Consider the following 27096-nt stretch of genomic DNA (forward strand, 5'->3'; position numbering starts at 1 on the left):
CCATCATATCACGTTATTATTTAAACAGTCCTGAGCTTCTATACAGGAATAGAGAGCCAGTATAATCGTTTAGCGCAATGTTTTTTTAATAGAATTCTCTTGACATTAACAGAATGACAATGATACAGCTGTTAGACAATACTGTCCAACATTGATAGGTCTTGTAGACATAGCTGCTATCATTCAGGCAAACTGTATTCAAAATAAAGTAGTGACTATCGCACAGAATCAGTGGTTCAAGATAAAAATGGGTCATCATGCACTTAGTGAGATCAAATCATTTCAGAAGAAAATATCAAATGGGAAAAATATTAAGAGAACATAATTCTCTGGAAAAGCTATAAAGACTGGTGATATGTGAATGTTTTCTATGGGTTTCAAGGCCAAAGAGGACTACTGATCTCCTCTGTTGAAGAAGCCAGAAGATACTGAGAAACACATCAGCTCACCTCTGCTCTTTTTTTTTTTTTTTTTTTTTTTAATTATTCTACAGAGTATTTAGTGAATTGAATACAAGATTTCAAAAACTTGGACTGATCAGGATGAACCAGACCCCATGGTGCATATACCACAGTGTAAGAAGCACAGCTGCTTCTTACAGTTAAATAAAAGTCATATTCTGGTACAGTAGAAAAATAGTGGAGAAGACAGTTAAGTTATATAAACAATTAGTTCAACATGAAGAACTCAAATCTGTATTATGTGTCCTGAAATACCCATTGATAGAAAAGTACTAATATTCTGGTAGGTGCACTTTATTCAGGTGGTTGTAGGTGATGGAGCAAGGTGAAATGCACTGAAAAATCAGGTCAGTGCTGTCAAAGGCTAGGAATATTTTTTAAAAAGCATGTTTATTCAGACTTTTAAATCATACTATTACTGAATCTTTCATTGCTTTTGCAGGAGCATTATCTTTATCAAAATATATGTCTCAAGATTTTAAGTAAAGATGCATTAGAAAGGATTTGGAAATTTCAGGAAATTGTAAGTTTTACAAATTACTTATTGATTTTAGGCACATTTAAATTGAATATCAATATAAACTCAGCAAGGCCTCCCAAGGATTTCCTATTTAGCTTCTCAAGAACAAGCAAATGAAACACTATCCATCTGCATTTCCCATTTAAAAGCTAATTGCTTACAAGTACTGGACAAACCACATCAAGTCATTTTCTCCAGCAGAATAAATGATGTACTACTTATTACTTAATGATAATCTGATATGATTTAGTAATTTGTCTCCTGTACTTTCAGTTCAATCTAGTATCTACTAGTGGTAATACACTTAACTATGAAAATGATGTGATGAAAACTTTAAACAAAATGAACAAATACAAATTAGGCTCAGAAGGCACACTTTTTAATTTGCTGTTCTTTAATACCTTATTACCCAGCTTCTTCTGTGGAAGAAAGGGTAGTTTTTCTCTTATCCCTTTTTTGGCTTTCTCCAACCAAACTCTACTATATACCCAACGAGGACTCAAAACTGTGGAGTTGATTTTTGATTCCTTGTCTTTATTTTTTTTTTTCTTTATAATTTATTTTCTTCATTTCCTAAGCTATTTACAGATTCTGACAGCTTTTCTTTAACTTCCTCTCTGAAATCCTTTCTTTTCCATCCAAATTTCTCATATTGGTAACCTTCTTTAGTTTTTCTGACTGTCCATGTCACTTTTTCTAGCAGTTCCAGACATTATTTTTAGTTTACCAAATGAAATGAAAATTCTGATCTAAGTTGATGCAAGATATGAGAAGCTTCAAAATTTCTTACTCTTTTGTTTATTTGACTATAAACTTCAAATAAGAATGTTCACATAACTGAAGGAATACCTGTACTGATTTGAGACAGAAGACAAATCTTGAGGCTGTGGCCAGAAAAAATCCAGCTCAAAATATTTAGACTTTTCCACTAGGGAAAATGTGCACACAAATACAGAAAGAGGTTAGAATGTGCTGACTGACTGAAAAAATGCAAAAAATGACTGAAGCAAATAGTAATGACTCAAGCATTATCTCTACAAAATTTGTATCCTTGTTTAATCACTCAAGAGGCACCGACTACTTATGTAAACAGTCCGGATTCATTTTCCTATTGTAAAATTGTTTAGTAAGTGTTTTTGTTTGTTTGTTTGTTTTTGGTTTTGTTTTTTGTTTTTCCCAAAGTTGAAATGTTCTAGAGATTATTACCTTCTCTGTGTTACTCAGGATGAAATTGCTGGGGCTATGAAATCTGAACAATAGTTCAGAAATTTTATTCTGTTATGTTACATTACATGCATCACAGGGTTTGCTTTTTGTTTGTTTGTTTGTTTGTTTATTTGTTTGTTTGTTTGTTTTGTTTCTCTTTGAAGTAGCTGATCTTGTACAGTAGTGAAGGCAAAATGACTGACTAGGAAGATTTGTTCATTGCTCTACTTGGGTGTTTTGAGAATTTAAGTCTGTAATGCTGCTGTGTTTTGGGGGCTGTTGTTTGAGACTTTGGCAGTGCAGTGTTACAGCTGACAGTTGACTGGAGACATTTCCCCAACTGTGTCAGTGCACTGTAGAGATGTGCTGTAACTGTTTTGCTACAAGCCAGGGCTGTGACCAGGAGAGTAAATGAAGGGAGTCCAGAGACTCAGACTCCAAAGACTAAACATCTTTTCCCCTTATCCTCCCTCCTCCACAAATAAGCAGCAGTAGGAAAACATCACTGGAAACTTTTATCAACCCCAAAACTTGAGAACAGCTTATTAGCAAACCGTATTTTTCTTCTCAACTGCCCTGAGCAGCTTCTGAAAGGCTATCTCCTGGTACTTACAGCTACAATGAGCAGATAACCTTCATGCCAGGCCCTTTCCCTACATAAATATTATGCTTATATACCTAAGTACTGAGGCTGAACAGGTAAAGAACGTGTTCACATGCAAGGTTTTAGCTTGAATTTCCAGTGCTAGACTCCTAGGATAATCATTACAGATATTAAATCATTCAAAATTTTCCCATATGTTTTTTAGAATATTTCTCTAAATATCAGGAGTAAAGCCTGCGAACTGTAATTCTAACTGAAATGTCTTCACCTGATAGTGTTTTTGTATTTATGACTCCTCACATAATATATGTTTCAGTTCTGGGGAAGATAGTACATCTCAACCACTATCAGCCATTAAGAATTTGTTCTCTTTTAGCCTTAATGCTGCCCCAATCTGTATTTTACCCTTCTGTCACAGCAGTACCAAACACTGGTTCTGCAAATCAGGTGGTGAGTAGTCAATGATAAAATCCCATGACAGAGATTCCATCTTTCTGTGTAATGAATCAAGCCAAAATGACTATTTCATTAAAGCAGACATCATATCGAAATAAGAACCTGGAGCAGTACCATGTTACACAGTACTAATATTTTGTATCACCATTCTTAAGTGAGGGCTGAATAGAAAAGGTGTGATAATTTTAACATTGTACATCATTTTTCATCTCTCTAGATTTTGTATTCCTTGGCCCATTTGTCTGTTTACACTGTCAGACTGATGGGAGTGGATTGGTACAGTGAACCTATAGGTGCTAAAAAACCCAATGAACTAAGAATCCAACATTTCTGTCATGCATATTTAAGGAGAAGTTACTCTGGGCTTGTTCTAGACTGTTCCTGCAGTCTGATGGCCAATTTCTGTCAAGATCATCCTAATCGTTTTCCTGGAATGTATCCCTTTTTTTTTTTTTTTTTCTCTAAAACCACTCTATGCGACAAACAAGAAAGAAATAAGGAGGTCCAATCAGGGAATTCAGTTTCTTGATTCAAACTAGTGTGTTCTTGTAGGCACACCAGTGTCATTAGGCTCAGCTGTAATGCAGAGGAAGCTTATCTATTTTACTATGAGTAATGTGATACTTTTATTTATCTGTAATTCATCTGTTCTTCACTAGAATTCTAAAATAATGACTGTGCTTTTCTTGTAGTAGAATTAGTTTGGAAGGAGCTAACAATGAGAGTGTAATGTTTATGAAGTCAGCAGAAAAAGACAAATATTTCTGCAGTAAAAACTTTCTTTTTTTGTTATTCTCACTGATAAATTTTTTAATCTTTTAAAGTTATTATCTTCTCCTCTCAAAACATAACAAAATATTAACTTAGTGTTTAATGCAATGCAGCCTGTACTGCTTCCTCACTGATTATATTTTCAAAGGAAAATATCATAGGTGACTGAATTCTGTACATTACTCCCTCAGAAGGAAATGAGAGTCATATGCTTTGCTTGCAAATTGGAGCTAAACTAACTCTTGCTATTGGCAAGTGATCAGGAATATACCTAACCTTCTACACTGTAGACCCTGATTCAGGTTCTCAGAATAAGGAGTGTGAAAAAGGGGTTCTTTAACTTGCATTCTTTTGCCCTTATATGCCTTTAGGTTAAATTTTCTTAATAAACAGAGAAACAAAACTTCCTTTCTTTCTCCCCTTTATCCAGGTAGTTCATGTTCTCATGTTATCAGTAGAAGCCAGAAGCTGGATTTAAGACTTGACAAAACACCAGAATTCTTATGGTAACATTTCAAGAGGTAGTATTAGGGCAGTTTTACTGAGTGAACGAGATTTGATCCTTGTACATCTGACTGGTCAGTGACTTCTATATTCTTTTTGGCATTAGGTACCTGTGCCATTTTTAAGCATAGTAATTATACTGCTTTAGTGTCTGTCTTTCATGGAGCCTTTTAGAAGCTCATCACATCTGCCTGAAAACATTTCACTTCCCTTGTTTCAACTTTTTCATCCATGCACCCACGTCCAAGAGTTTTCTGCTTGATTATAGAACTTATCTTAAGTTACTCTTTTAGGAATTTGTAGATCTTGATCACTTTCTTTCTAAAAGGTCATTTTCTTTTCTAGTGAGTGCTATCCGAGATTTTTTTTCCAACTATTCTGTGTTAATTAATCCTCTTATATCTTTTATCGAAGTTATTGAATTTTTCAAGACATTGGTTCTATTACTTCAATGTGTCCCACATTAGACAGAACTGCCTAGATGTGAGTCTGACAGTTCCCTTAGACCACTGAAATAGTATTCCCTATCTTCTGTTCAGTAGTTGACTTTATTTTTCAACTTTTTCTATCCCATTTTTTGCCATTTTTTTTCTATCATTTTTTCTATCCCTAATTATTTTGCCTACTTCTCAGCTTTGTCACGCCAGTTTTCAGTTGATGTAGTTTCACTAAATCAGTAGTGTATAGTAAAATGAAATTTCTACTACAGTGCAGAAGATCAGGCTATAGAGTTCTAATTATCAAAGTTTTGTGATTGCTTTTTCTTACTGCAGCATCTACTTTTCAGATGGGCAGCAGTGGGGGCCTTGGAATAGATCAGTTTTTCAAAGGAAATTAAACCAGAGATACAGAGGCTGAATATATCTTTTAGGGTCTTTTAATTTTGTTCAACGCACACAACAATGAACAGAAATCCACAAACAGGCAAATTTCACATATGGTGAGTTTTGCTATCTCAACAGTATTTTCAGCTGGTAGGTTTTCTCCAGACTTGGTTGTACCTGTCTCCTGTGCTCATCGAACTACTAGTGTACTTTCCCTTATCTGTTACAGAGTGGCATGCTTTTCCTTGTTCTTATATTTAAGCAATTTCTAGCTCAACAGCCATTAACACTAGCATCTTTTGTAGCTGTTCTGCAATCTAGAGGAACTACTTGACAGTTTAAAAAAACTGCATCAAGTCAAGCTACTCTGTACCTAGGTTTCTATTTCTACAGAAAATGTTTAACCTACACAACCTGTTTAGTGAATGTTTATATACTGTCCAGGCATTTTTCCATAGTGGCATGTGGCACATACAGGACATTTGGGAGAATATTAGAATATTTTCGTTGCTTTTTTTTTTTAAAAAATATTATTATTTTATTTTATTTTATTTTATTTATTTCTTATGTTTCTTATAAAATGCATTGTAACATACAGGCAAGATAAGGTAAATTAACATTCCATTTACTGTCCTAATATAGCAGCCTAATTCACAGAGTATTGTTAATTTATATGAACATTTGAAGCATAAACCGGTCTTTCTTTTAAGGAGGTTCCTTTCTAAATAATACAGATTGTGTAGCCTAAATAAATGCCAGACCTATCATTCTCCAGATGGTGAGAGATGTATAGACACAAGGAGCTATGGAAAATATTTTCCAGTTCTTTACATTTCAACATGTACATGTTTTCTACTTCAGACTGAATTATTTAGGCATGTGGCAATAGAAAGCTGTACTTGATTAGATCATTATCATCTCTCTGGTTACCAGAGAGAAGCACAGTGCTACAAAAGCAACTGTCATTTATTTATCTGTTAATATTTTTGTTTTGTGATATAATTCTCTCTTATTCTGTTCTGATATGTCCTGTACTTAAACTATTTAGTTTGGTCGCCCTCCAGAAATTAAAGAACTTATTTGTATTCTTTTTTTCTAATCATTTACTGTTAAAGGTTTTCTTAAAAAAAAAAAAAAATGCTTTAAAGTAGTGCTTATAGTTACAGAAGTTTTGCAGTTTTGATCACAGAAATTACTTGTAGGTGTAAGTAATACAGATACCAATCTTTGTATATAAACAGTCATAGTATAATCAGTCTATGCCCTTTCCTTGCCTCCCACAGATATTCTGCTTTTTCAAAACTGAGAATGTAAGCAAGAATGTAAAAGCATGGAGGAGACTTCATGTTGATCTGCCCCAGCTTTTACTAATTTGTAGTGCCTTCCACATGTAGTCCAGCCCTGTTATTCAAATGGGTTGTAACAGATTAATATAATTTTTATGTTTTGTTTTGGAAATGCGACTTTCCCCTTCTCCCTGAAAGATTTTTGCCCTTCATGATCAATATGGGTCTTTGCTTTCCTAAATGTTTCCTTTCATAGCATGTTTTGACTCATTATCCTTTGTCCTTTAAACAGTGCATTTATTCTTCTGCTGCTAATCTACAGACAGTATGAGCACAGTAAGAGTTGTGATATAGGAAGAGTTATGAGTACTTGGCCTCACCTCAAGCATTATGTGAAGTTTTGGCACCACCATATACACGTAAAAACTATTAGAGAGTGTCCAAAGGAAGACAACAAAGATGGTGTAGGGTTTAGAGGGCAAGACATATGAGAAGCAGTTGGTTTGTTCAGCCCAGAGCAGAGCAGGCTGAGGGGAGGCCTCATGGCGGCCTGCAGCTCCCTCACAGGGGAGCGGAGGGGCAGGCGCTGAGCTCTGCTCTCTGGGGGCAGCGACAGGACCCGAGGGAACAGCATGGAGCTGGGACAGAGGAGGGTCAGGCTGGGCGTTAGGGAAAGGTTCTGCACCCAGAGGGTGGTCGGGCACTGGGATGGGCTCCCCAGGGCAGTGGTCAAGGAAATGAGCCTGCCAGAGTTCAAGAAGCGTTTGGACAATGCTCTCAGACGCATGGTCTGATTTTGAGGTGGTCCTGTGTGGAGATAGGACTCAATGATTCTTGTAGGTCCATTCCAACTCAGGGTATTCTATGATTCTCTGATAATAAATGACATATAGCTTAATTATGCTAATTAACAGATCTATTTGTTACATGCCAGCCATTTTTTGAACATGATTCATTCTGTTAGAAACCTTGCAAGTAGTTTTTATAAGGCTCTGCCAAATTTTTGATGTGTGTGTATTACTGAGATCAGTCATGTCACAGGCTAAATGGTGATATTCTAATGCATGGATGTGAGAGCTGCAATGAATGCTTGGCAGTAGAGAAAATAATAAAAATGATCAGGACATGCCACTTCTATTTTGAGTCATAGTTGTAATAGTGGTATAGAGTTGGAGACAGTGCCCTTGCCAGTTCAGGGTAATTTTGTATGAATTAAAAGTATTCTAATTTGGTTGAGCATACAGTCTATTCATCAACTCTCCCTTCCTACTTTTGAGTACGTATGTGGGTATTTTCTGCCCTTAATTATCTGCAGTATTATTTTACTACCTTTTTAACTTCTCTGCTGGGAATCAGAAATAAGTATTCTTCAATGATTGTAGATGATGTGATGTTTGAGTTTTATAAGCTGCCTTGGGAAAACGAAGGAATGAACGAAAATTTATAGAAATGTCAGATTCTACTAATTATTTGGTAGCTTAAAATTAATAAGGTTTTAATAAATATTTGTAGGATACTGTCCAGTATAAAGCCTTTTGTGATCATTTTCTATTTTCATCTTAGTTCAATGCTATAAGTAGTGTTATTCCAAAGAGCTATTAAAATTATTGATTACTGAAACAATAATCTTCTCTGTGATCTACTAGATTGCAGCAGAAATGGCCAGCTGTGGTTAGAACAGAAAGAATGTATGGAAAAATTGCCATTAAGATGTAAACAGGATTTTTTTTTTTTGAAAGTTATAATGAGAAAACCTGCAATGAAATATAATAGTATGTAATTACTACAAATATTTATTTTAAAACAAGTTTGCATATCTGGATAATTATAATGGTATTACTGTGGTATGAAATATATTAATACAGTAACTCTGAATTATATTCCAGAATTCTTTGAAGGTGCACAATTTTGTCTAGACTAGAAGGAAAGACATTATAAAGTTGTAAATATATTTCAATTGAGAGCTACTTTTAAAAGTGTTAACATACTCTAGTGATAAATGTTGAAACCTTCAAAAGTAGTTGGGTATCCACCTTTAACAGATGAGGGAGCCCATTTGTCTTCTTGCCCAACATTCTACGTGAGGTGAAAATCTAAAAATCTGAGGATTCATGATTACTATTCTCATTTTAAGGTCACATGAAGGTTAGCTGCCAGAAATTTCTGTTTTGCACAAATGTGGAGGTAGACAATGCCTTGGGACCAGTGAAATATAACTATTGTTTGAAACAATGACTAGGCACAGTTAGATAGTCTCCAGATAACTTACAATGATTTTGTAAATTACATTGTGAAATCATGAATACTCAACACAGGGTGAGAGAAGAAAATGGAGCACTAGGGAACATTTACTGGATGGGCTGCTTTGCTGAGCAGATGGACTGCTATACTCAGCATAAATACTTTTTTTTTTTGAGTTTTGTATTTTCATATTTTTTGTGCAGATAATTGCAAGGTTTGAACCTAGATTTGACAAATGTATTGATAGCTGTTGCTACTTCCAAATTTGAAAGTCAAGGTACTTTTCTGGCCAAATTTTGTTGGGAAAGCTTTTGAATAATGTACAAACTATAAGGTTAATTTCAAGCTTTTTCTTCTTCTAGTGCTGGTGTATGAGATCCATGTATACACAGGGGCTAAACTTGGTGCTGAAGCAGATTTTAATGTCTATATCAATCTTATTGGGACAAGAGGAGATGCTGGCAAAAGGAAGCTTCACAGATCTAAGAACAATAATGTAAAGTTTCAACACGGACAGGTAAAGTAAAAGCAATGCTGCTTCTGATCAATAAGAGTAAATCATGACTTGCAAAATATATCTTCAAAAAATGTAAATATCTTCTTATTTACAATTTTTATTCAAACAGTTCACTGCTTTTTCACATATTTTCTTTATGCAAAATTACATACATAATTATATCAGATGAACAATTTTTACATGCTGATTTTGCATCAGTCATTTACTGACAGCACTAGATAGCAGAATTTGCATAGTGTTGATTATTTATATGAGACATATAGATAAAATAGTATCAATAGCATTTGTGTTCTCCTGAACAGACCACCGTGAATTTTAGAATCAAGTTCTAAATCCTTATTCCCAAGTTTTCTAGTCTTGGCACTAGAAAATGTATTGTAGAAATGTAGAAATGACCAAAAAATTCTTTGCAACTAATCATTGTGTCATGCCAAAAGAATCAAGTGCTATCTCTGTGAAGTAATTCAAAGGTGTTATTCACCTCAGAAAGCTTTAAAAGATCCTCACTGTCTGGCCAGGACCAATATAAGACACCCATGTTCGTTTTGCAAAAGGAAAAAAATAAGTAACTATTCTATCCTGTTACAGTTAAAATGATAGCTAAAGTTAAGACCTTAATTATTTTCCTTGTATGTTTCCACAGATGGACATTTTTTTCATAAAGGCTGTCTCACTGGGAGACTTGGAGAAAGTTCTGATTAGCCATGATGGAGCTGCTCCAGGTAGGATTTAACTTCCTAGAGACCAATCTGTTTTCAAGTCCTTTTAAACATCATGAACACTATTTATATTGGATCCTTCATTCAAAATTGGACAGAAGGTCTTACAGTGATAAAAAGTCTTCCTGCAGAGTAGTCACTGTGATGGGATGGTGAAAAACAGTGGTAATGGTCAGCAAAGAGGACACAATTTTAATTCCAGATAATCCACTCTGTTTCAAGTTTATTTGTAACAGAGCACTATTTATTTACATATAGAAAATTTGTGAGAATTTTGCTCACACAGGTAAAATAGTCTTTCATTAAACAAAGAGTGAAGATCAAATGGAATGGAAATATAAGATATTCAACAGCTGCTTTACTACCAAGGAAATATTGAATAGCTATAGCATTATGTCCTTGCTCCTTTGGGCAACGGGAGAAGATGTGGTTGTTAATTTAATCTGTGCAAGTCAATATGGACCTAATCCAGTACATGGCATTGCATTTAGTTTGTAGAGTTTTCAGAAAAAAAAAAGAATTTTGCAATGAGATGAATTTTTGATTGAGGCCCTTGAGTTGTGTATCTCTGGAACAAAGTAACTGAAGAGAAAGATGGCATTTAAAAGCATTGAAGATGTAAATACTGCAAGTATGTTTGCAAGTTAGTGGCTATGAAGAGTCTAAGTGAAGAGAAGGGTTTATAAAGCAGTTCAAGACCACACTGATGCTAGATTAGAAAAGCACCTTTACTCTGCTCTCTTATGAAATGGCCTCAGGCAATGCCCAATTTACTGACTGTACTGTCTAAGGCTCTGAGCAGACTTGCGACTATGTAGAAGTAGCCTTATTTGTTTGGTCTTGGTATGGGGTGTAAATCTGATTCTCATATCTTTGTAGTTCTCTAGAGTTTGCTGCCTTCAGCAATACGGATGATCATACTTGAGTTTCATATACAGACATGCCAAGACATAACTGTGAAGGCAGTGTAGTGGTGCCCACTTTCACTCTGTCCCCCCATACATCCGTACTATACTCTCCTCTTCCTTCACCTCTCCCATAATAGACAGCATAGCCATATCACAGAATCAGCATTACAAATCTGCAGCCAGACTCAATGATCTTAATGGATTTCAAAATCTGTCCTATTTGTCTAAACAGAAGAATGGATTGAATTCTATGTGTAATAATATTTATGCCTAGGTAATTGAAATAATCATTCATTGTATGCACCACAGACAGATCTCACAGGTCTCTTTTGAACTCCTTCCCAAACTAACCTGAAATAAGCCTGGCCTGAGGTGACTGAGAGGTGGATAAAGGAAGGGCTGAGAGCTAGAAAAAGATGGTAATTCAGGAGACAGGCCATCTAGAGACCCATTTTTTTCATGCTAAGAAGGGAGAATAAGGGTTCCTTTAGAGGTGGAGTTGTCCTTTAGTTGAATCACTTGCCCATAGGGCAGGAGATCTTCAGTCTCGATTTGAGAAGTACCCTGGATGGAGCATGGAATAGATACTTTCTTTGGGGTAGGAGAGAGAGACACCTTTGTAAGGCTTAGGATCAAGGTCATAGTCATCTTTTGCAGATTTCTTTGTAGGTGCATGGATGGAAAATGCTCTTATAATTACCTGGTTTATTTGCCTTTGGAGCCTAGTTTAGGCTTGCGCAGTGTCAGAGTATTTGGGGTATACCACAATGCACTGTCCTTTTTGTAAACTCTGTTGGAAAGGTCACAGACTGCAGGGCATAGATCTTCTCCCACAGCCATCATGACAGCAAAGAAAGGAAATTTTGTCTTAGACAGCAGGGTTTTGCTGTTGGCCAGGCATATGTCACAAGATGATGTCTTATCTGCTGAAAGATCCTTCTCCTCTATACAAGCCTTCAAGACGTTGCTGTACCCTTTCTTCTTTTTGATCAGTTTCAAAGTGTTCTGCCTGTTTGCTAGTGAGTCTTGGCCAGGCCTGTAGACTACCTCCAAGGAGGTAGCATCTGAGCTCTGTATGAAGTATAGGGGGGATGGAAGGAAGCTTGCAAAGTGTCCTAATGTGCCATGGACCTGAGTCTTGAAGGGGAATTGGCATTCTGATCCATGCATTGCTTGGGCAAGCCCTCCTGTTAGGACAGATATTGCTGCCTTCTAGGGGCTTCCATACTCTGATGCAGCTAGGAAGGCAGAGCATGAGGAAAATAGGACAGTTGTCTGCTTCTGACCAAAACCTCTCTCATGCTGTTTTGCTACAATGTGCTGACAAGTAACAGTATTACTCAGGCAATACCTTGTGAGACATGGCAAATTGTGGGTGGTGCAGACAGTGAAAACAGGGTATTTGAAAAGGGCTTTGCATACCAGTCACTAGGATGGGCACTGGGAGTGATCTAAGCGATCAGTATAAATATCATAGCATCATAGAATCACTGAGGTTGGAAAAGACCTCTAAGATCATCTAGGCCAGCCTTTGACATAAACTCCGCCACTAAACCATGCTACTAATTCCTAAATCTGCATGTTTCTTGAAGACGTTCAGGGATGGTAACTCAATCACTTCTGTGGGCAGCCTATTCCAATGCTGCAATATCCTTTCAGTAAAGAAATTTACCCCAATACCCAACCTAAACCTTCCCTGGTGCAACTTGAGGCCATTTCCCTTTGTCTTATCATTTGGTGCCTGGGAGAAAAGCACCATATGACAGTGGTTGCCACTGTTAGGGAAAGTACGAATTTGGTAGCCTGACAGAGGTGAGGCTGACACAGGTCCATGCTCTCAGGTCCCACTAGTAGCAAGACTGAGTACATGTTCCCAATAGGCACACCAGAAATACATTTATACAACATATATATGTATGCACATGACTGGCCACACAGGTCAACAGACAGAAACTCAGCACTCATACAAACATAAACAGGACCAATGGCTTCATAATTTTGCCCTGTCCAGCTGAACAGAATGGCAGTCTGTCAATGGGAAATATATACATAATGTATAAATGTATAAAGTATAATGTAATATATACATATAATATATGGTATGGTTCTATCAGGCCTCCAGTAGCTGGCCTTAGACACTCACTCTGCCCAGTAATAGCTCTGGATCCTCATTCTCCTCAGCTGCCGGCATCTGGGTGTGCCAGACCCCAAGGCCCACAGCTCCACTCCAGCTTCAGATACAGATCCCCAGCTATAACCTGATGGCCACTGTCATATCAAGGAGATTGACCAAGTCAGCTAAGAGAAACCCAGTCAACACTAGAGGATTCTGCACACACACTGTGGATTCAAAAGTCAATGCAACAAAACATGGAAAGGAAAGGGAAGACTGAGAGAATAACTAGATTAATAATTTTCTTGTGCAGTTTTTCAATGTTCACTAATGTGTGCTTTGTATCAATGAAAATTATAAACACTTTGCTTGCCAGCCCTACTTTTTTCTCCCTGCGTGTGGCAAAGATAAAGCTCTGTTAAAAAACAAACAAGCAAGTCAGCAAAAACAAGACTGGAACAATGCCCTGTCTTTTAATTTATAAGAATTTCTATTTTTTTGGTGAGATCAAGTTCTTAAACATTTCTTCCTAGCAATGCAGTAAACCAGTAGCAGTCATACCTCAGTTAATCTCATGCTGATGAATGAATTTATTACTTGAATATTACTTGAATATTTTTTTTCCCTATTCATATCACTAATGTCTATATTTTTTATAGAATCCAAAAGTATGTTAAAACTTATGTAGCTTTACTTTAAAGTGGATTCTCTGACCTATCACAAAGTTTCAGGTAGAAGGTGATTAAACTCAGTGGTAAAACTATAAAGTGCTTAGGTGCTTTGTGATTTAAATACTATATAAATTTAAATTGCTGCTGTTGCAAGACCAAAAGAAAATTCTTCATGCTATTTCCTTGGGCAAGAAAGCAAAAAGAGACTTCAATAAAGACTATGATATTTCATATTAAAAAACAAATAAATAATAAATCTCTATAAAGAAGGTTCTTTCCTCTCTTTATAGAGGACATATAAACAAAAGCATGCCCTTGAAACATAGACTTTAAAAGTAGAAATTTGAAAAACTTTTGAGGAGGCTCATCACATGCCCGGAAGAACACCTGTTGTTTGTTTTCAACAAATTTGTTTCTATCAGAATTGTTAATATAATGTTCATGTAGACTGATGTAGTATTTTGACTTTGCAGTTTATGCAAATTTGCCTATACTGTAAAAGCTAAAGCATATATTTTTCAGAAGCTAAGTAAGAACATATGCAAATGGAAACAGTAGATATTAATGGTCTGTTAATACTGTTATATGCAATAACAACTTCACTCACAGAAGACCAAAAATTCCATCTTTCACACAGATCTTATTTAACTGCATAAGCAGATTTGTCCTAACATCCTTGTGCCTGATCACAAGGAATCAAAAGATGTAGGCTGGATGGTGATGGTGTTGGCAGTTCACAGATATATGCATATACTTGTCTCCAAGAAAAAAAATCCCCCTTCTTAAGATTAAAATAGGAAGGCAGAGAAGAATTAACATTGTACCTCTTCCAAGAGACACAGAATGATAAGCTTTCGTTGTATTATTTTATCTCATCTATTTAGTTGAGCTCTGTGCTAATGGGACCTGTTTCTGTGATGAAAAAATATCATCTGGGCTTTTATATATATTTTTTATTTTGACAGAAGTATTATTTTAGATTATAAACTTTTTCATTTCAACACAGGCAATGGATGGTTCCTGGATAAGATTGTGATCAAATATAAAGAAGGAAAGGAAGCTCAGGAGGTTGTATTTCCTTGCAACAGGTATGTCATTCATGGAGAAGCAGAATTAGTTTGTTACACTCTCGGCAACCTGGGGAAAATTTTGCAGAAAAGGTATGTGCACACGGCCTAGATATGTGAGCAATGCCCAAGAGTTTCTCAAAGGACAAGGGTTGCAGAATTTTGCTTCTGAAGCCAAAGTTTGCTGGAACAGTAGCAAAAGGAGTCATAGCCTAATGTGAAGAAGCCCAAAACTGGAGAAAGGGTGTGTTGATATTTCCTTTATCTTGATTATACAGAGACCACATGAAAATAAATAAGCTTTCAGTTCTTTATCTTCTAAACAGTATTATGTGTAAGGATCTAGACATACTGATTTTGGTCAATACCTCTTTTTCAGTCACTGATAACATTATATACATACCAGAAATCTTTGGAAAGCCCTTAACTTTCCTCCTAGAGAAGGGCTAATATATTTTCTTTCATTTAGTAAATCTCTATTTCTCTGTCTTAGTAGGTCTAGAGTGTTGCTGCTATGGACAAAATTGGAAAATGCCTGACTCTCTCAGTTCTAACAATTACTAAACAGCATGTTTTTCCAAATATTTTATTACTGGAGGCAACTGCAACCTGAAATTTTAGCTGTCAGTAGGTTGAATCACATGACTACAACATAAAAATAACAACAACAAAAAGTTAAATATACCAATAGGCAAAAGCAGGGATTTGTGTGTGTTACCTCTCTGTATTTAAGTAAGGGGGATTAACTGCAGGAGTACATGTGTGTTTGTAGAGAAATAAAGGAAATCTACAGGAAAGGTCCTTAAATTCATCTGCATAACAGAAAAGGAGAGTAAAACAAAAAAAAATCAGTTAATTGTTGCATATTTGTAGAATTTCTATAAACTTCCAGATCTGTAGGTTTTATCTATCCTGTTAAGTATGATGAATCTAACTGACCACTGCAGATTATATAAACCCCTCAAAATATACAGTATCTCACAGAATCACACAGAATCGTCTAGGTTGGAAGAGACCTCCAAGATCACCTAGTCCAACCTCTGACCTAACACTAACAAGTCCTCCACTAAACCATATCACTAAGCTCAACATCTAAACGTCTCTTAAAGACCTCCAGGGATGGTGACTCAACCACTTCCCTGGGCAGCCTATTCCAATGCCTAACAACCCTTTCTGTAAAGAAGTTCTTCCTAATATCCAACCTAAACCTCCCCTGGCACAACTTTAGCCCATTCCCTCTTGTCCTGTCACCAGGCACGTGGGAGAATAGATCAACCTCCACCTCGCTACAGCTCCCTTTAAGGTACCTGTAGAGAGCGATAAGGTCGCCCCTGAGCCTCCTCTTCTCCAGGCTGAACAATCCCAGCTCCCTCAGCCGCTCCTCATAAGACTTGTTCTCCAGACCCCTCACCAGCCTCATCGCCCTTCTCTGGACTCTCTCGAGCACCTCGGTGTCCTTCTTGTAGTGAGGGGCCCAAAACTGAACACAGTACTCGAGGTGCGGCCTCACCAGAGCCGAGTACAGGGGGACAATCACTTCCCTAGACCTGCTGGCCACGCTGCTTCTTATGCAAGGCAGGATGCTGTTGGCCTTCTTGGCCACCTGAGCACACTGCTGGCTCATATTCAGCCGACTATCAACCAATACTCCCAGGTCCTTCTCTGCCAGGCAGCTTTCTAACCACTCATCTCCCAGCCTGTAGCGCTGCTTGGGGTTGTTGTGCCCCAGGTGCAGGACCTGGCACTTGGCCTTGTTGATCTGATCCTGTAAATGCTTAGTACATCATATTGTATATTTAATTTGAAGTACTATAGCACTTCATAAAACTGTCATGAAAATTCCCATTGTTTGATGGAGGGAGAGTGAGCCAAATACTCCCAATATGAAAAATGCTAACTCTGATGAAGGCATACAAGAAAATTGGGTCTAGAAGGTATTTTAAAGACCTAATTTGATTTAAAAAAAAAAAAAAAGAAAGCAATTGTCAGATTAATTGTTGATTATTATCAATACTGATAATTGTTATTAATCTTATTATTTTATTTATGCAATGAAAGATGGTTAGATGAATATCAAGATGATGGGAAAACTCAGAGAGAGCTAACTGCCAAAAGTAAGTATTTTGTTACAGATTTCTTTTTTTGTGATAACAATACAGTGTTATTTACTGCCTAATTATTACTGAAGATCCTTTCTGAATATGACCATAACTTAAGAAAAAAAAAGTGATAAAGGATCTTGCTCACATCATTTTTTTTTCTGCTAATATTTTAGAAGATGGCAATTCAAAGAAGTCATTCCTTAAAGGTAAGAATTGGTTTCTACACAATTGTCTTTGCTGTTTGAATTTAACCTCCAAATCAGTAGTAAGTGGCTATGTGAGCAAGTGACCTCATCATATAAGTAAGCTATCAACTGTGAGAGAAAATGAATACAGATTGGCTAACGATGATCTACAGAAGTGATAAACTCTTTACAAGTAATTGAGAAAAACCTTCTGTTCATAAACCATTTCTGGTTTTCTTCATATTTCTACTATTCTGTCCTGAAATCAGCCAGGAATTCCTCTGAGAAAAGATTCAAGTGTTGCTTTGTTTATCTCAATGTCACTGTCATTTAATACATGGGGACAGATACCCTGGCAAACATGAGCATATTGAAAGATGTGTTGTGAAGTGGCAGTGAAAGCATTTTCAGTTCAAAATCCACCAGGGCATTCCAAAAGTAGCCAGGAATACTGCAAGATTGAGCTCCAAATGTGTTAGTGAAACTAGAAGTAGTATACTCATTTTGTTGACTAAATCTGCTTGGATTTTTGGAGTTAAAAGATTTTAATAAAAAACTACCCACCCAGTTGTCTATTTATATGCCTACAAAGACAGTCTATCACCATAGACTAGCACCATAATATGCTAGGGCTTCCCAAGTGTTCAGAACGTGAGATACCATCTCTGTGTTTCTCCCTAACCAGAAAAGAGAAACAGACTGATACAAATTTCTTTACGAATATTTTACTGTAAATGCATATTCTGTGTAACTGTGTCCGAGAACAGTATGGGAGAAACTAGAGTAAATAAAGTAATGTTTACATATAGCTCTGAAAACAGTGACTTGCCTTCTGTAGCATGAGTGCTGATCTCTCAATATAATTGCAGTTTCAGTGAAAATATAATCATTTGCATTCAATCAAACAGTTTAGCCAACAGTTTTATTGTTCCATGGCAAGATAACTTTTACAAGAGGAGACTGATTAACTCAGGTAAATACTTTCCCACAGAGAGATTTGATTTTCATGAGTGACTTGGAATTGTACTCTACATTCTGCTCAGCACACATTTCTGAAATGCAGCCATAATATCTGTTTCACCTTATGTTCAGAAAATAGACTGTATTTTAGTACTAATCTAAGTTTTTTTTTGGTTTATTTGTTTGTTTTTTCAGTACAGCTTCATTTTTTATTATGTTACTATAAGCAGGCAGAGATGCAAAGGCTGCTGAGAGCTTGTGCATGTCAAGAACATTACGGCACAATACATTGATTATGAGGTGAAAGGAGTATCTTATGCTTTATCAGTTTGTGAAACATCACGCTGTCAAGATGTTCAGGAGGACCCAGGGGATGTGTCATCATTAGGATGAGATGAGAGGTTCTGAATTATGAAGATATAAAGAAGAAGAACGTTTTTTAGGAAGTCCTCTGCCAATTATCTATGCAACACCTTAGCTTGAACTTCTCTTTAGTCATCTTTTTCTTTACCCAACAGTTCATTCCATTGAGGAAATGATATAGATGAGAGACTGCTTTTTATACCTTTTTTAAAAGGGATGATGAGCAGGGCTGATCTCAGGGTTGTTCATTTTTAAATTGTGTTGTCTTAATATTATTAGAGGTATTAGAGGTATTGCAAGTGAAAAAGATTGAGATTTTTAGTATGATAACAAGCACAAGAGGTTTGGAAAGTTGTCTTATATTTAGTTCTGTGTCAATCCATTGTGATATAGTACTAGTATTAGTACCACTAGTGCTGATAAAATTCCAGAGGTGAAGAGTCTTGGAATAGAAAGTAATTGCTTTAAATTCTCCAAGCATCTGCAGCACTGAAAACTTTACATGTTAGAGAAGATAGCATTGATAAGCAGTTCCACTCACAGTGGATGTGCAGACTTTCCATATAACGTACATTTCCTGAATGCAGCAGTTTTGATGTTAAGGAGACAATATTTTATGCATTCATGTGGTCATATACTATGTGAGCTACACTCTGCAAGTGGGCTTCAGGAAAAGTCATAGAAAGTTGATTGGTAAAATTTGGCATTTGGTGATTTCCGGAATAAAGATAAGTGTGCTCAGGTCAGGTCTAAAGCAAAGGTTTCAAAACAAAACATGTAGTAAGTCACTCTGAAGGTCAGAAATCTCATTCTCTTTGGAGAAGGCTAACAAGCTACTAACCACCAAGCGAAATCAGAGAGTTTGAAAGTTGTCATCGCTAAGCGAGTTACTTGAGTACTCCCAGTTCTTTTTCAGACAGGCCTCTCTTATGCCAGCTTTAATGAAACATAAATTCCAGATCCCTGTGAACGCTGCTGGTGGCTATGGATTCTGCCTAGATGCAGAAGGCCCATGTCAATTTTTTTCAGCAGCTTGTGTACATCTGTAGATTATGGAGAAGCTTTGGCAAATCAAGCATAGGAACAGATTTCTTCATCTTCTGTTGATTCCTCCATGTATGTTTGATGCAAGAGAAAAAAAGACAAAGGAGATCGTATTGGTAGAGAATATGGCTAACAGTTCTCAAGTCACAAATGGTGAAGTCATTCTGAGGGAGAACGGGACTTTACATCACTCTCTAAAAGTCTCCTATGTTGCTACTTCCTCATTCTGTTTTTTGTTTTTCCTTTCCTTCTCTGCTTTAAAATAAGTTGAATATAATTGGAGTACCTAGTAAAAGATTTTCTCTCGAAGCAAAACCACAAACATGTTCCAAAGTTGTCCATTCTGCAGTCAGTTAAAATGAGCTGGGTTCCTGTAGTGTGGTTTGTAGGGTGCTCTGTGGCATTATGGGCTTTTGTGGGTAGCACATAAAATACAGTTCAACTTCAATGAACGCTGTTCAGTTAATAGATATTTCTAGGTTGGATCTTGTGTTGGGAAAGGTTTTTGATATTAAGACATTTAGAAAATTCATAAGAAAAGAGAAAATATGCAGTAAATTCTCCTTTGACTTCCTTTGTTCTCAAATCATTCACTATCTGGCAAGCTTTTGCTAATGGAGTAAGAATAATCACAGATAACTAAATTTCAAATACCGTGGTCCTGCTTCACCAGAATAAGAAAACTGGAATAATATGTCCTAAAAACAGTGACGGCAATCCTCTAACAACACATAAGTTGTTAGTATTTTGAAAGAAGAAAAAAAAAACACCTTTCTTTTTCAGTTTTCTGAATTATATAACAAAATGTTGACTTTATGTTTTACCTTGCCCAATTTGCTATGCACAGAAGTCACTGAAGGTTTGATTTTCACAATTTTGCTGCAAGCATTTTTCAGGCTCCAAACTAGTGGTTAAAAGAATTTCTGGAAAGATATTGTTATGATTGATCTCATTTCATTCCTTAAAGTCGACAAATGCTTATAATATGTCTCTGGATATATCTCTGTAATGTGAAATAAGATCTTTGGTTATATTGCTTAAGCAAAGAGAAAATATGGATATTTCTTTCTGTTTCTGAAGTCTGTTTCTTCTCCACCATTCATTTTAGCAGTATTATACTGATATCTCAAAGAAAATGGCTATACCATTGCACATTAGCTAAAAGTAAAATAACACTAAAGCACTAGTCACTCCAAATGGAAGCTAATGTAGTTCAGTAGTATCAGGGAAAAAGGATTTTTTTTATGTGGCCATACATATGAAGTACAGAAGGTGACCTACCTACTCAAGACGAGCTATCTGATTTTCAGAAGTTACTGAAGAGTTTGGAATTTTCTGAAATTCCAAATATAGAAAAACAATATAGAAGTCACTGAACCCACTATGTATTAGTAATCAGTCTCCTGTCTGGTGACTGCCATCCTTATGAAGTAGCTGTCTAAGATAATATAATATTAAACAAAACATTTTTTTCTTATTCTGGCATGAGCAGATTAAATGAATTTGCTGAACAGAAAGAAAATACTGTGAGTCTGGGTTAGCTCTGTTACCAAGCAGTAGAAGCATTCAAAGCAAATGTAGGAGAACAAGCAGTCACAGATGCTAAGAGGCTTTAAATCTGTTAACCACCGATTTATTTCCTGGAAAACTCCCAGCTGGTGTCTTAGTCTTTCTTCTGAAATGATAATTAAAAACACAATCCTGCACATTAATTAAAATAAATCACCTTGCCCAAAATACCTTCTTTAAACATGCTGCCTCTTGGAGCAGAAGATAGGCAGATATGTGTCTTTGCTTTCTCTCCTGAAGCAGGGAAGAAAGCAGAAAAAAGAAAGCTCACCTGGGAAACACAGTAATGCAAAATTATCTTAATTTCCTTTCTGCTCTTCCCAGGGTCAGTCTTCAAAATGGGACATGGTTGGAGTGGATATGAGGTTCAGGGCTATGTCAGGAGTCTTTGTAAAAATTTGAATCTGCTCATAAACCCTCAGAGTGCTCAGGAACAGCAGAAGCTCAAATGATGCTTGACTTCACCAAGTGTGACACCCTGAAGGGTACCACATGCCAACCTGGCACAAGGAAATAAAATTCAAAGCTGGCACAAATATCAAACAACAAACATTCCTCATTAGGCAAAGTCTGCATCTTCCATAATACTACATCTGACTCATGAAATGACCTGAAAAAAAGAGTTCAGATGGAAGGATCCTTTCAGCTCCTGTGTTACTCAGCAGACTGACTGTGAGATGTGTATTCACCTGCTGTTTTGTAGCTGAGCCCAGAAGAGGCAGGGAACAGTCAGATGTGATGAGAAAAAGCTTCTATAACAAGGGGGAAAACAGATTTAGCTAAAGAAGACGAAGCAAAAAATCAGGGGAAAAACCATAAGTCAGGAAAACCAGAAAAGGTTTTCATTCAATCTCCACCTCCAAACAGGTGGAGGAAAACAAAAGGTGTGAAAAAAACAGTACTGTAAGAAAAAGAATCACATCTAATTTATTTCAGAACTAAACTATTCTACAGGTTATTTTGTCAGCACATTGCATTGTGGGCTGACACAAAATCATGAAATAGTTCTCTTTTATGTTAATATCATTAGCAAATTATCCTATTATCACAGTATAGGTCACGGTCTAAACATAGGTTTTTGATTTCCTTCCACTGTTAAGTTCCCTTTGCCATGCAGGATCAAGTGTTGTATCCGCAAATAATTCTTTTGAATTCAGGGCAAGATTTACAATCAACCACTTAAACAACTTTCTAATCTATATTATCCATCTAAGACACAGTGTATTTTCACACACCTGGAATGGTTTTCTGCAGTTTCTGAGTTGCATTCTGGACTTTCAAATATTGTTATGAATGCATTTCATCTACCAAAAAGAATGTCTGAAATCCATGAGCTGAGTTCAGTGAACTTTGCAGTTCCCTAGATTTTGGATTCAGTCCTAATGAATGATCTGACACATGAGCAGACTGAACATGACAAATTAGGTTAGAAAAATCTGAGAAACGAGGTTTAGTTTTCATTATTTAACTATCTGTGTATTAGCCAGCAGTTTTTGCAAATGGATCATATACAAGTTTTCCAAAATGTTTTCTTTTTCATGTAACGTAGGAACACTTTAAGTACCAAAATTTAATAAATGAATTACTGCAATTAAAACAAGTAATTTGTTATAAGGAATGCAAAAGCATAGCCAAATATTTACTTTCTTTCTTCCTTTGTATTAATTTCTGCTTGCACACATATTTGGATTGTTGTGTTTTGTTCGTAAAATCTTATTTACATTATAATTATCTTCAAGAGAATGAATGTCTATCTGTCTATTTTTGTAAAACAGGATGTAAGCTCCTAGTTATCTTTAAATTCTTTGTTGTAATAATAACAAAGGCATTCATTAGTCTCTTCCATTGATACTGAAAATGTGTTGTTTTTATTTTGTTTAGCTCAACAGTGGAGAGTGCAGGTTAAAACAGATGGAGATTCCCCAGAACCACAGGATTGTAAAAGGACCCTTGTGATTTATGGCTCAAAGGGCAAAAGTGATAAGATCCTGCTTTCTCCACAAAGACCAGGACATGTGTGTTTTCTACCCAGAGCAACGGATGAATTCATTGTAAGTCATAAATATACAGTACTACACAGAGCTTCTCATGTCATTACTCTACAGCCAAAATATATGTGGAATTCTAGTTTTGTCGTTAAAATGACATATTTATTGCCAATGACAGAATGATGTAACTAGATCTTGGGTCGTCTTCTGCTTGTGGTTCTGTTCTACTACAGCCAACTGCTGTGTTCTCTTTGAATTTTCAGTATGTATCAGGGAAACAAACAGTGCGTTTCATGTAATTTATTGCATTCATCAGCTTGTCTTTTTTATTTTATTTTTTTTTGCTGCACTGCAGTTTTTACAAAAGCAATATAAAACTATTTGAGAATGCAGAAAATGAAGGATTGGACAGTATTCCTCTGGGACATGAGTGGCTTTTTCATTCCTTTGTTTCAGTCTTTCTAAAGCATTCTCCACTCTCCCCAAAAATGGTTCTGTCCCTGAGGCCAGCAGGCAGCAGATTTTTCTGGATAATCATAAATCACAGGAGAATGCATATCAAAGTTCCATGGAGGCACTTGCACTGAAGCAACAGCATATACACGACCAGTATTAAAATCAACCCTAATACAGACCTGACTACCTATACACCTCATACACATCCTGCTGCTTTAAGAGTATTCATCTGAGGTGTCTTTTTAATGGTCAAATTCTGTCCTGGCTTGCTAGGTTACATCATTGCAAACTATGTTCATTGGCCTGAAGTGCAGCTTCTAGATAGACAGAAGAGAGAAATAGCTTGCAATTCAAGGCAGTTTTTTAAACCTCAGAAATGCTTTTCAATGGCTGCAATAAACATTCTGAAAACAATGACAAAACTACATTTAGAAAATGTTGTCAAATATTAATCATAATGACCTGATCCAGGCTGATTTTTTAAAGTTTAAATAACAAGCTAAAGCAATTTAGGAATTTTGCAGGGAGTAAATGAAAGCATAAATGACACTTGTTAAAGAAAAGAAAGCTGCTGCTTATTAGAAAACAGAGAGGAAACTCTGAGCAACAAAAGGCACTTCCTAATCCACTAACATAAACTGAAGAGGTCAACAGAGGCAGAGTCTATCACTGCATAAAGCAGACCTCAGCTACATGCAACGTGTTGGTAATTTCCCAAATGACATGTACTCTTTGTTGATTGCCTGATTTCACTGACTGAGTACCATGCTAGGAGAAGCTAGTATTGTCATGTGTCTGTCCTGGTTGTCCCCACTACTCTACTATCCTAGGTTCTCTACTATCCTATGTACCATAATACCATATGCATCATACCGAGGTTCCACCCTAACAGTTTTCTAAATGCTTCTTCATACTTTGGTTTGGCTTTGGGTTCATGTCTGTATCTTTCTGACAGCTATCTGTGCCCCTGATTTTGTTGCTTTCTTTGAAAATGTTAATACTATTTGAGTGTTGTTTACTGGGCATGAAATTTTGTCTCTTTGCTTCATTTCTTACAGTGTTTTCCAGTTTTTGTAGCACTCTAAGGAAGTCAAACTAGTAGGCCCTGAGGATCCTCAGATTCAGATATCATCATAAATTTCCTCTTATCTTCTCTAGGTGGTTCAGCTAATAAATCCAGTTTCTTTTTACTCTCTCTTTCTTTGTTCTTACTAAGACTTTCAGAAGCTTTGCTCGTGTTCTCCCACTGTAGCAGCAGGCTGGAGGCATGAGCATGATGTCACCAGGAGGACAAGCTGTGAATTCAACTTCCCATCAAGCAGCAGTAAATTAACTTTTAAACCTCCCCAAGATCCTGGTCTTAGACAAATGTCCTTAGTGCAGTAAAAAGTACAACAGGTGATGTGCTATAAGCAGCTCATGCTTATTTTGAAACAGTAGGCTTATTTTTGATCTCAGAGATACATTTATTGCACACTGAGGACAGGAAGGCATGTAAATTCCTGATTTTCCAGGTGTTCTCACAGAAATGTATGCACAGATGTACATCGTATTCAGAATGATTATTTGATCCAAAATATTTCAAACCAACTCCTGTGAAAGAACAGGTGTAGTTTAATTGCATGGAGCAAGAGCAAAAAATAGTTTGTTAGAAAAAATAGCAGCATGCTAGCACGTTGTTGGGTTTCAACGGTCTCACATAGCTGTAGTAGAGTGGGTGATCTGCTTAAATAAGAATAAATTTAATTAGAATATGTCATTTATAATAAATAAAATGAGAAATAAGTAAGTTTGTCTATGTTATTGAACCATCTGGGAGTTCTAGCACTGAAGATAGCAAGGCAAGAAACCATGCCAGCTCCAATGAGCAAACACATTGGAAAATAACTGGGAAAATGTAAGTAAACTGACAGTACAATAGTAGATTTTTTTTCTTTTATATTTCAGTGATGATAAAAATCAATTGTTGATCTCTAATGGAATGAGCAAATTTGTAAAGTATATATATAACTTTCTCCTAGTTCTCAGCAGGTTTCTTGGTTGCTTACAGAGTAAGCTTGTCAGAGCATGCTTTTGGAGAGTCCTACTGTACTGCACACTTTCTGTTATACAGATAATTATAAAATGCAAAGTTACATTGACTGACTGGTCTTGGGATAAGGATCTTTAAAACTATTCTCCAAAGCACTAGCAGAGGTAGTATGAAATGAGTGACAGTATTGTAACCACAAAGCTCTGGCAGGTACAACTGTTCATACATACACAACAAATATGGAATGTATTTTCAGTTAAAGACTATAAGGATGACAGAAAATTTTAGATTATGTAATGCTAATATGCTAGGTATTTTCCAAAGTGTGGGATGATGCTCCAGACAACAAGTAGTAGGATTTCTGGAGTTTCTGACAGAAGTTCAGGTGAATTTTAGGATGCTTTACCATACCCTTTACAATTAGAATCATTTATGCACAGATATATATATATTATAGAGACGTAATGAAGAATTTAATTTAAGCGTGCACCTAAACAGTGAATTTTACAAAGCTTTAATTACATTAGGCTTGATGCCTTTGGACAAGTCCTGTGTGATTCAAAAAGGAAAAGGTTTAAAATATTATGAAATTCTCTAACCATTTTCATCAGTTACTTTCTCTGAGAGCTTCAAAACCCCAGTGGCTTTGCCAAGGCACCCTCTTAATTATAAGAACTATGCTCCTTCAGTCATGTAATGGAAAAACACTGTGTTATTTAGTATGTGACAAATCATGTCCAATTCAGCTCAGATTTCAAGTACTGAATATTACATAAAACCATTCAGAAGAAATAAATGTGGATAAATTAATCAGGAAATTTTAATCATAAATAAAAATGAGGTAAATAGTTTCCTCTTGCAAACATTCTGTAAATTTAAAAAGAGGATGTTCGTTGAATATGTACTTTGTGATGGATTATTTGTCTGTCTCTGCACTGAAGGTCATTTTGCATCAATTAATAGGCATTGATGGAAGGCAAAGCCAATTATGGGATCAAAGATAGGATATCATATTCCAAAGGGAAACTGACCATATTAAATTGCTCAGAAAATGATTATGAGCATGATGTAATGACAATGTTCTGTTACACTGATGGAACTAAAGAGAAAGTATAATAATAACTGTGGAAAAAATCCCAAACAAACATAAAAAGGGGAGAATGTAATATCTATTACATTCACTTGGAAATATTTGGTGTTTTATTCAACAGACTATGGACAGTATGATTGCTAGTTCTTCATGGCTCAAAGGCATGAAATTCATTGAAATTGTGGTTCTAGAAAAAGAAGGGAAAACAGTGACTCTTAAATAGTCAGTCCTGTATTCTTAAATTATTTTTCTATATCTGATCTGTCCATTTTCTACAATGACTATTGAACATGTCTTTATGAGAATTTAGAAGTCCAGAGAATTGCAAATTTGGGTAGCAGAAGACAAAGTAAAATGTGAGGTACAGCTTGCCCTGTTAAATAAAAATAACCAAATTCTGTAATGTTGCAGTTCAAACCACAGAGCTTTATGGAATGAG

General features: G+C 36.2%; 1 protein-coding gene across 1 annotated transcript in view; it reads left to right on the forward strand.

Annotated features, from left to right (window-relative positions):
* RP1 (RP1 axonemal microtubule associated) overlaps window positions 1-27096 on the forward strand; it is a 189021-nt gene that overhangs the window by 82589 nt on the left and 79336 nt on the right. Inside the window, exons 27-31 of the mRNA XM_050708777.1 lie at window positions 9236-9390; window positions 10034-10112; window positions 14808-14889; window positions 16927-16982; window positions 22973-23142. Of these exons, the coding sequence (XP_050564734.1) occupies window positions 9236-9390; window positions 10034-10112; window positions 14808-14889; window positions 16927-16982; window positions 22973-23142 (542 nt within the window). The remainder of the gene's footprint in view (window positions 1-9235; window positions 9391-10033; window positions 10113-14807; window positions 14890-16926; window positions 16983-22972; window positions 23143-27096) is intronic.

Source organism: Cygnus atratus, chromosome 2 (assembly GCF_013377495.2).
Source record: "Cygnus atratus isolate AKBS03 ecotype Queensland, Australia chromosome 2, CAtr_DNAZoo_HiC_assembly, whole genome shotgun sequence".
Lineage (NCBI taxonomy): Eukaryota > Metazoa > Chordata > Aves > Anseriformes > Anatidae > Cygnus > Cygnus atratus.